The 11,004-nt window shown below is 34.9% G+C and overlaps 1 protein-coding gene across 14 annotated transcripts; it reads left to right on the top strand.

Moving 5' to 3' along the window:
* Positions 1-350: 350 nt before the first annotated feature.
* On the top strand, positions 351-10,270 carry SK20 (SKP1-like 20). 14 transcript variants are annotated; one of them, XR_016331257.1, is made up of 15 exons: positions 365-763; positions 2,923-3,215; positions 3,956-4,180; positions 4,462-4,653; positions 4,743-4,853; positions 5,043-5,121; positions 5,840-5,943; positions 6,019-6,200; positions 6,987-7,104; positions 7,596-7,674; positions 8,394-8,497; positions 8,573-8,754; positions 9,541-9,658; positions 9,994-10,131; positions 10,244-10,270. XR_016331257.1 is itself a non-coding variant. In XM_089750310.1 (14 exons), the coding sequence occupies exons 2-14, from the start codon at positions 3,180-3,182 to the stop codon at positions 10,008-10,010; spliced, it is 1,563 nt and encodes a 520-aa protein (XP_089606436.1). In that variant the 5' UTR covers positions 357-763; positions 2,923-3,179; the 3' UTR covers positions 10,011-10,270. The 14 variants fall into 14 exon arrangements, 7 of the variants coding, with proteins under 7 accessions (XP_089606436.1, XP_089606438.1, XP_089606433.1 ...); XR_016331256.1 differs by having other exon boundaries at positions 10,241-10,270; XR_016331259.1 differs by having other exon boundaries at positions 9,541-9,674.
* Positions 10,271-11,004: the final 734 nt, after the last annotated feature.

Here is an 11,004-nt window from a genome sequence, read left to right as displayed (position 1 = left end):
TATATTTAATTTTTACTAAAAATATTGATATAATGTGTGATAAATTTATAACTTAATAATGTTTGTCAAATATCACATATATAAGTTAATATAGATAATGATATTATAGTTTGGATTAATATAATATATAATTTAAAAATTTATGATATAAAATGTATATTTTATTTATTTAGATGATAATTTATATATATATTTAAAATTTAAATAAAAAAATATAATTAACTTCTATAAGAAATCCCTTAACCAAAAAATTATCCCATAACTTTTACTGATAATGCAAAATTTTATTACTCCGGGAAGCGGGTCGACGGCTAGTTTTATAAAAAAAAAATATTAATATTTCTTGTTTTGGACATGTGGAGTTAGTTTTTCGGAGACAAGTGCATGTTTCCAGGGTATCCGAGCGGAAATGGCAAAATAAGAAACAAAAAGAAAAGAAAGAGCCTAACCCTAACAAACTCTAATAGGGTTCACTTGTGTGCGTGCGGTGATTTTATCGGATCCTCGGCTCGTCCAAAGACAGCGACGCGGCGCGCACCTTGAGCACAGAAAATCTTCCCCCTTTTCTTTTACTTTCTGCGATTTACAATATTTATTTGTACTTTCCAAAATTGAAAATCACTAGAAAATATATACATAAAAAAAAAACTCTATTTTCCTCTCTCTCTCTGTTTCTCTCTCATTTATCCATTCTCGGTTCGCCGACAACCGCCATATCTCAGCAGTTCGAAAGCTCTGCAATAACCGCTGCCTTTTTTCAGAGGTACAATCGGAATAACGCCGTCTTGCTTATAAATTGAAAAAATAAATGAATTACCGTATATTAAGCATTAAAAAAAAGAAAAGTGAAGATCGTTTTTCTACTTATCTGTAAAGATTCACTTTCTCGAATCATTCTTTCATTGTTTTGTTTCTTTATTGGCTCGATTCACGACGGAAATGTGTTTCATTTTCGTATTTTTGATTAAAATTTTTGTTCAATTTATGCGTATCTGATGAATTAGCTGCTCGACTCTGTGCGCTAGGTAGGGTTAGGTTTTTTATTTGTTTTGCAAATTAATTTCTGTTGATTTGATGCTCTATGTGTGTTTATTGGTTAAAAAGATGTATGGTTGCTGAGAAATCGAATGGAAGTCTTAAGGCAGAAAAAGTATAGGAAAATGAAAGAAATTTAAAATGAATTATAAGGTCTTTTCTGGTTGTATGGATATTAACATAATACGTGCATGAAATTAGGTTAGCGATTTGTCTGCTTGACATTGAATTTATTATCAGTTAAAAAAACTGTAAGAACGAAAAAAGATGGCTCCATTATCTTGTATTTTGCCAAAAGCTTGGCAGATGAAAATTTTGCTGCCAGCTGGTGGTTCGGTAGTTCTAACTGTTGAGTGACCTAGCTTTTTCTTCAGGGTAACTATTTAAGTTACAATTAAGTTGAATATTTCGCTTTAAAAGTGAAATAGATAAATTTTATAAGTTTCTAAAATGGTAATGGAGATGAAATGATTGTAATCTCAGAAATAATATTTGGAAGTAATTGGATTCTTGAATCTTTGGAGGTTGGGTCAAATAGTGACTAATGAGAGAATGATGGTAATTTAGGAAAAAGGTAGATTTTAGGGAGTACAGTTGTGGAAATCAGTGGCAACGTCAACAGATGTTTAAGATTTATTATCCACAAACGACAAAGACGAGTGGAATGTGGGGTGAGGTACCGATAAGATACACGTTGACTGTGGCAGAAGAATTTCATTTAGCTCGTTTTTCTCGTGAGGTGCAGGGCTAAAGTATAGTGAAAAGAAACTTACTAGTTTTATATCAACATTGGGGCATTACTACTTAACTTGGGAGTGTCTAATTGATAACTTTAATTTACTGGACACACTGACTTTGGCAGAAGAATTTCATAGCTCGTTTTACTTGTGAGGTGTAGGGTCGAAGTTTAATGAAAAGAAACTTACTATTTTTATATCAACAGTGGGGCATTACTACATAACTTGGAGCGTCTAATTGATAACTTTAATTCACTGGAGAAGTGTATAACAAGAAGTGTCGGGCTCTTCTGAGAACTGAAATTTGTATGTTGATTTCTTATGACATAATCATTATGCCATGAGTCCTGCTTGTCCCGCTGCACTGAAATTATCTGTATGCTTAATGGTTGCGAGTCATTAGGTCTTGGATAGGCAAGTCTTGCCTTGTAGAAATTGGGGAGAGAAAGTGTGATGGAGCAAGCATTTCAGGATAAGCTTTAGCAAGAGCTTTTTTTTTTTACTTAGTTGGGGTTTTCTAGTGGATGGTTAGACTCATTCGCCGAACAGAATCAGTTGTTACCATTTTAGGCTTTACCTTCTGGTGGAGTTGGATTGTGGAATTAACTTTTGAAATTTCATCTTCCTGTTAGAATGTTTGGTTCTATAAAGCAAATTCTGTAGAAGGAAAGAGGTTTTTTTATGGTGAAAGAAAGGTTGAGATAGTCCTGGTAAGACTTAAATTTTTAACTACTATACTATTTTCTCCTGCCATATCAGGTATCTTATGTTTTCTTTTGACTCTGATATTAGTGGTTCCAGCAATAGGATTCATGATTATGAGAGATCCTAGTTTTTTGTTGACAGTCCAAGATATTTTCCATTCTGAACAGTTTTAGTAGAGAATATAAACCTAACTGAAAAATACATAGAATTAATTAAAAAATGTGATTGGCAGAGTCAATTTATTTAAGTTATGGGGACACCTTTCATGATATTTAATGTAGGAGCTTAGGTGTATTTACCTTCTCTTGCAACCTGTTTATGTAATTAACTGCAGAAACTTGACTATAATTTGATATGGTTGTTTATTTATGCAGTTATTCTACTTAAGCTGAAAGATCTGTCTGTAACTTGCTGCATATCTTTTGTATTGTTTCTGGTTGAACAGCTTCATGTTGCAGCTTTAAGTAGCTGTTGAGATCTACTTCCAAAATCAATGTTCGTGCAAGTGGGAAATTTGTCATTGATAACTGTACTGTGGGAAACTTATTACAGGTTTGAGAGTCTCTGTCACTTAAGAAGTGCAAAGCTGTTGCTTGAGCTACTGTATTGAAGCTTTTGATTGCAAGAGAAGTAGGGTATACAACTTATATTACAAGAAGCTTTACATAAATACCTTTCTTGGTGTTTCAAATTTACTTTCAAATGTCTGAGGTTGATATGGCCGTCATTAAACCTGAGGTAAGTTATTCTGAGTCCGTTAAAATTTATAGAGTGTTGTCTTTCCGTTGATCATAATGAATTGCATCCTCGTTTCTATTCACTTCGATTACGTTTTAGTTTAATTAATCATTATTATGTAGATCAAAAGAGGGCAGTTTCTTTCATATTCTTCAGGGTTTCTTTTGGTAGTATAAGAGGCATATTTTTCAGGGTTACAAGCATTTATTTAGCAACCTAGGTAATTAGCAAAATATTTAGCTCTGGTTTGAGATGGACCTAATTATTGTGCTGTGAGAAAATTTTGTGTGTTTGTATTTTTAACATTTACGTGAATAACTTCCTCGATTTTCTTGACCTATGAAGTGTGAGTTAGGCTAGATGGACTCCCCATTGGTATAATGTCCTAAGCAGGATGATGAATGAAAACTAAGTTTCTGTCTGGTGAAATTTGGGCTTTACATAGTTTGCTAAGTAGGGTTCAAGGAGGACCCAAAAATATTTATATGGTTTGCTTAGTAGGGTTCAAGGAGGACCCAAAAATATTTATAGTTCAAGTGTTCGATGGATGGTATAGGTAACTTAACTCAGATGGGTAAGAAGGTAGGATAGGTTTGACTGTTTAGCTGTTAAATGGTATAGAATTTCTTGTAAAAGTTTGTAATGCTGACAATTATACTTAAGTGGTTTGGTTTGGTTTGGTTTTTTTTCGAGTTTATCTTTAAGTTTTGATTCTTAAGAATTGTTGGAATTGTTCTCAGCTGATGAAGTCTTATATTTGGCTTCAAACTGCTGATGGCTCAATCCAACAAGTGGAACAGGAGGCTGCTATGTTTTGTCCCATGATATGTCATGAAGTGATACAAAAGAGCATGGGTTCCTCCAAGAATAATGCAATATCTCTTCCTCAGCGAGTCAATCCTGCCATGTTAAGCCTAATTCTTGATTATTGCCGGTTTCATCAAGTGTCTGGTCGCTCTAACAAGGTAGATTCAACATTTTTCTCAATTAGCATTTGCCTCTTATGTTTGATGTTTTCCTCTTGCTTTCTTTAATAGATGTTTAATCTTTCTGGAGTTGCATAAATGGAGCCATTTCTTTTTTCCATTCTTTAGGTATAGAATGGCTTTCTTTGTATATTTTATTTCTTTTGTCACTTTCTTTTTTGGGAAAAGAAAAAAATATGTGTTTATAGGATATTCAGTTCCATATAGCAAACTGACTTCCTCTCCTCCTTCCTTTGCGTGTTTGTTTTTTCTGTTTGAAGGAGCGCAAGTCTTTTGACGAAAAGTTTATCCGAATGGACACAAAGAGGCTCTGTGAGTTGACATCTGCTGCTGATGGCCTTCAGTTAAAGCCTCTAGTTGATCTTACTAGTCGTGCCCTTGCACGAATTATTGAGGGGAAATCCCCTGAGGAGATACGTGAGATATTTCATTTGCCTGATGATCTTACTGAGGTGTCTGGTTTTAGTCGAAATTTCTTTATTTATTATGTCCATTCTCTCAATCTCTTTTCTTATTTTTAAGGCTTATTTTGTCGGTTTAGGAAGAAAAGTTGGAGCCTCTAAAAAACACAACTGATGACCCACGCATTCGATTGTTGAATAGATTGTATGCAAAAAAGAGGAAGGAACTAAAGGAGAGGGAGAAACTGAAGGTGATGGTCTCTTACTTGTTTTCTGCTGCTTTCATCCTCTGATTATTTCCTACCTCATGCAATTTTACCCCAGTAGTGCGTTTTTCTAGTGGACATGAACTTGCTTTGTCAATGAATTTAATAAGGCAACATTATGCTACTCCCTGCTTAAATTGCGTGTAAATAAGTTAAGATTTCTGTGTGTCTCAGAATGTTGAGGTTGAAGAGGAGCGTGTTGATGATCGTTCAGTTGACGACCTCTTGTCATTTATTAATGGAGACAGCAGAGGTATACATAATTTTTGCTCCGGTGTAGCTTGTCTACATTTTAATCTTCTATCCCAAAGATTGGAGTTCTATAAACTTTATCTATTTCATGGGTCTTTTGGTTGGTAGACCTGCTTAAATTGGCATAATAGTCTTGATATATGGTATTACTGATTAAATAGCTCTTCTCCTAAAAGAATGGTAAAATTCTGTTTAGCTCCTCTGGTTGCATCCCATGTGTCAATCTCAATGTCCAAATGTCCTCTATTTCTCTGCAGTCATTTGGGAGTGTGAGGGACTGCAGAGTGAATGATAGGGCTGAAACAGAACAAGGAAGGCAAATTGTTTTGTGTTCCTTTCTGAGAAACAGATTGGTAATTCATAAATTGTGGAAACATGGAAAGAATAAGACCTTTCTTTGAAGATATGATATTAAAATAAGTAATGTGCTTTTGTTTGTTTCCTTCAATCAGCATTGTGTGGGAACTTTATTGAGGAATAATTTTCCAACAAACCCAAACTGAAAATTGTCAAAATTTTGCACTTAATTTTGGATATCATGTAACAGATGAAATGTTTAGAGTGCTAATTATACTTGTCTGTTTGGTACTGGCATCTGTTATATATCAGACTTTTAAAATTATTCTGCTGTTGTGGATACCATAAGCTTTGCCTCTTAGTCTTCTTTTTCTAATTCCTTCTGAAGGCCTCATAGGAGGTAAGGGAATTTGGTTTTGCAGATTCTAAAGGAATTAAAACTTCAAAGAGTAAAAAGAAGAACAGAAGAAGGAAAGATCAGCAGAAGAGCACATCCGGCAGTGAAGCAACGAAAAACCATAATAAAGTTTGACCCTCTCCTTGTTACTTCTTTAGTTTCCCTCAATACTGCCAAGTTACTGAAGTTTCACTCATGTTCCAGGAGCCAAATGGTCTTAACTCTGTATGCCGTAGTGCCGAAGTTGGTCAGAAAATTCAGCCCAGTTTTGGTGCTACCTCAAACTTACAGGATGCTGAAGATGATATATTTGCAAATAAGAATGAGTTTGATGACGCTGATATTGATGATGAGATTGATCCGGCATTGAAGGAAAAAATAGACAGGTAAAGGTGGAATTTTGCCTCCTAAAATTTCCTCTTCTTCCTTGTTCCCTTCTTATTTTTCTGCTCTTTCTTTGTGAGCATTGAAGGAAAAAAATGGTCACTTAACCTTGGATTTTTTGCCCGAGGGCTCAGCGTGTACACCTTCAATTGCCCAGCTAGTAATAGAGAAATAAATCCAAGATTTTGAAGTTTCTAGACTTGTGTGTTTTTATTCTTTGATATATATCTTCAAGTGGATCTTATGTTTTTCTGTCCATCTCTCCTTTTTCTGTTCCTCTTTTTTTCCCTTCTTTCTCTTTTTCTTTCTCCATTTTCTGTTGATCTATTACAAACAAATGTCCCAAAGGATGAGCTGCCTAGTAAATATTGTAATAACTAGACTTATGACCTCACCTTAATTCATTATTTTAAGGGTTCATGTGCAAGTCCATTTATATTTCTAGAAGTGATGCCGCATTTCTGTAGTAATAGAAACAGAAGATCTTGTCATCTGATATTCTGTTTAATCTGCATATCTGGACTAAAAGAGAGAATTTTTAAAGGAAATTGAAATCATTGCTCTTGATCTGTTGAAAATCTCCGTGGTAGTCCATATATTAGATATTGTTCATATGAATTGATTAGTCCTACTACTGGAGGAAAAGCAGTATGCTGACAACAACAATGAATATTGTATCCAATGAAGTAACAATGTTAAATATCTCATACTTGTTTTACACTATTTTGGAGGAAATTTGTATCTGTACTCTGTAGGCCTAATGATCTTCATTTATATCTTTTGTTTAGGGAGGTGGAAGATTTTGCCCGTAGATTGAATCCAGATTGGCCAGAAAGAATGCAAGAAATTCTTTCTTTTGGTCAAGAAAGAAAACCGGCCCATTTTTCCCTAAATGGTAATGGTTCGGTAAGGAGATATGAGTATGTTGCTTTCCCTTTTCTGTTATAAGTCTGTTTAGTGTTGCTTGTGAAAATTTTTGTGATTTTCATTTGATTTTACTCTCTGTCCATTCTTGTGAAATTAACTATTTGCATTTGTAAACTAAATGAGCCTACGTGTTTGCCTTCTCATCTGTTCCCCTGATGCCTAACTTCAGTTAATGATTTTTCGTGGTTGTGATGGTTCATTTTTTAGAAGTTAAAACTAAACTTTCGTTTTTTGTTATGTTTCCAAGTATCATTCTCATTTGTTTGAATAAGTAACTAAAGGTGATGGTCTCTTACTTGTTTTCTGCTGCTTTCATCCTCTGATTATTTCCTACCTCATGCAATTTTACCCCAGTAGTGCGTTTTTCTGGTGGACATGAACTTGCTTTGTCAATGAATTTAATAAGGCAACATTATGCTACTCCCTGCTTAAATTGCGTGTAAATAAGTTAAGATTTCTGTGTGTCTCAGAATGTTGAGGTTGAAGAGGAGCGTGTCGATGATCGTTCAGTTGACGACCTCTTGTCATTTATTAATGGAGACAGCAGAGGTATACATAAGTTTTGCTCCGATGTAGCTTGTCTACATTTTAATCTTCTATCCCAAAGATTGGAGTTCTATAAAACTTTCTCTATTTCATGGGTCTTTTGGTTGGTAGACCTGCTTAAATTGGCATAATAGTCTTGATATATGGTATTACTGATTAAATAGCTCTTCTCCTAAAAGAATGGTAAAATTCTGTTTAGCTCCTCTGGTTGCATCCCATGTGTCAATCTCAATGTCCAAATGTCCTCTATTTCTCTGCAGTCATTTGGGAGTGTGAGGGACTGCAGAGTGAATGATAGGGCTGAAACAGAACAAGGAAGGCAAATTGTTTTGTGTTCCTTTCTGAGAAACAGATTGGTAATTCATAAATTGTGGAAACATGGAAAGAATAAGACCTTTCTTTGAAGACATGATATTAAAATAAGTAATGTGCTTTTGTTTGTTTCCTTCAATCATCATTGTGTGGGAACTTTATTGAGGAATAATTTTCCAACAAACCCAAACTGAAAATTGTCAAAATTTTGCACTTAATTTTGGATATCATGTAACAGATGAAATGTTTAGAGTGCTAATTATACTTGTCTGTTTGGTACTGGCATCTGTTATATATCAGACTTTTAAAATTATTCTGCTGTTGTGGATACCATAAGCTTTGCCTCTTAGTCTTCTTTTTCTAATTCCTTCTGAAGGCCTCATAGGAGGTAAGGGAATTTGGTTTTGCAGATTCTAAAGGAATTAAAACTTCAAAGAGTAAAAAGAAGAACCGAAGAAGGAAAGATCAGCAGAAGAGCACATCTGGCAGTGAAGCAACGAAAAACCATAATAAAGTTTGACCCTCTCCTTGTTACTTCTTTAGTTTCTCTCAATACTGCCAAGTTACTGAAGTTTCACTCATGTTCCAGGAGCCAAATGGTCTTAACTCTGTATGCCGTAGTGCCGAAGTTGGTCAGAAAATTCAGCCCAGTTTTGGTGCTACCTCAAACTTACAGGATGCTGAAGATGATATATTTGCAAATAAGAATGAGTTTGATGACGCTGATATTGATGATGAGATTGATCCGGCATTGAAGGAAAAAATAGACAGGTAAAGGTGGAATTTTGCCTCCTAAAATTTCCTCTTCTTCCTTGCTCCCTTCTTATTTTTCTGCTCTTTCTTTGTGAGCATTGAAGGAAAAAAATGGTCACTTAACCTTGGATTTTTTGCTCGAGGGCTCAGCGTGTACACCTTCAATTGCCCAGCTAGTAATAGAGAAATAAATCCAAGATTTTGAAGTTTCTAGACTTGTGTGTTTTTATTCTTTGATATATATCTTCAAGTGGATCTTATGTTTTTCTGTCCCTCTCTCCTTTTTCTGTTCCTCTTTTTTTCCCTTCTTTCTCTTTTTCTTTCTCCATTTTCTGTTGATCTATTACAAACAAATGTCCCAAAGGATGAGCTGCCTAGTAAATATTGTAATAACTAGACTTATGACCTCACCTTAATTCATTATTTTAAGGGTTCATGTGCAAGTCCATTTATATTTCTAGAAGTGATGCCGCATTTCTGTAGTAATAGAAACAGAAGATCTTGTCATCTGATATTCTGTTTAATCTGCATATCTGGACTAAAAGAGAGAATTTTTAAAGGAAATTGAAATCATTGCTCTTGATCTGTTGAAAATCTCCGTGGTAGTCCATATATTAGATATTGTTCATATGAATTGATTAGTCCTACTACTGGAGGAAAAGCAGTATGCTGACAACAACAATGAATATTGTATCCAATGAAGTAACAATGTTAAATATCTCATACTTGTTTTACACTATTTTGGAGGAAATTTGTATCTGTACTCTGTAGGCCTAATGATCTTCATTTATATCTTTTGTTTAGGGAGGTGGAAGATTTTGCCCGTAGATTGAATTCAGATTGGCCAGAAAGAATGCAAGAAATTCTTTCTTTTGGTCAAGAAAGAAAACCGGCCCATTTTACCCTAAATGGTAATGGTTCGGTAAGGAGATATATGAGTATGTTGCTTTCCCTTTTCTGTTATAAGTCTGTTTAGTGTTGCTTGTGAAAATTTTTGTGATTTTCATTTGATTTTACTCTCTGTCCATTCTTGTGAAATTAACTATTTGCATTTGTAAACTAAATGAGCCTACGTGTTTGCCTTCTCATCTGTTCCCCTGATGCCTAACTTCAGTTAATGATTTTTCGTGGTTGTGATGGTTCATTTTTTAGAAGTTAAAACCAAACTTTCGTTTTTTGTTATGTTTCCAAGTATCATTCTCATTTGTTTGAATAAGTAACTAACACACTAAAATATTTTTGTATGGTGAGGGCCAGATCCGGAGCACAGATGATTTTGCAATGAGGATACTTCCTCAGCTCGCCTCACAGCCTGGACAATTTTGATCAGATGCTTTTCAGGTGGCTAAAAGATTGCACCTAGAAGGGTTGGGATCCTGGCATTGTGGATCCCTTGTAAGTTTTTAACTTCTTTTTTTTTTTTTTAAATTATTTCTTTCTTTGTTGTGCTTAGTCAGGATGCAATTTTGATTGCGAGGGCAACCTCTTTGTATTTTCATGATAGAAGAAATAAGAAGGAACTGTGTTTTGGTGAGCCAGTTCTGGTCAATTACTCTTTCTCGCAAAGCTACGATGGAAAAAGAAAAAACAAAAACCGAGAGAAAGTAGGTCGTCTTATATGTGGTCGTTAATTAAAATTTTACGACTCCGACGATGTTTTAGGCAATTATGGGCTTAGGTTAGAATGCCCATTCATACTGTTTTCAGTTGTCTGAATAAATGCTGGTGGGCTTTTCAACATCATACGAAGGCCTTCTGTTCAACTAGCATCTAATCACGAATGCTTAATGAAGAAACAACCATTTTTTTGGGAATTGATTATTGGCTATGAGTTTGGCTGGATGTTGTTGGCCTGTAGTGTAATGGAGATATATGCTATCCATGTTATAACTTAGAAGTCATATGTCAGTATCGGGTTGGAATTTGTGGGACTCTAACTAGTGTTACATTTTTTAAAAAATTTTTTCAGTACTGTTTACAACTAATCCCTTAAAATTTTTCATGACCCCATTTGTCATAAAAATTGGTACTAAATATGGTAGAAGCTGCACAACCTTGTGAATGTAGTAGATTCCAAATAGCCTGTCGGCATGTGTGGGTAAAGCATGAAAAGGACTTTGGCAATATGGTCCTGAAGATCCTGAAGATCAATGATGCTCCTCCACTCATCTTGAGTAAGAAAAATTCGAGAGTGCAAGCTGGCAAGCATCTTTGGTTGTGACAAACTCTGTTGTCTAACCGAACAGTACAGTGATGAGAAAAAGTATG

This window comes from Durio zibethinus, chromosome 21 (genome assembly GCF_047325235.1).
Source record: "Durio zibethinus cultivar Kanyao isolate XHJ-2024 chromosome 21, ASM4732523v1, whole genome shotgun sequence".
NCBI lineage: Eukaryota > Viridiplantae > Streptophyta > Magnoliopsida > Malvales > Malvaceae > Durio > Durio zibethinus.
Note: the sequence above shows the minus strand (reverse complement) of the source record. Positions and strands in the feature narration are given on the sequence as shown.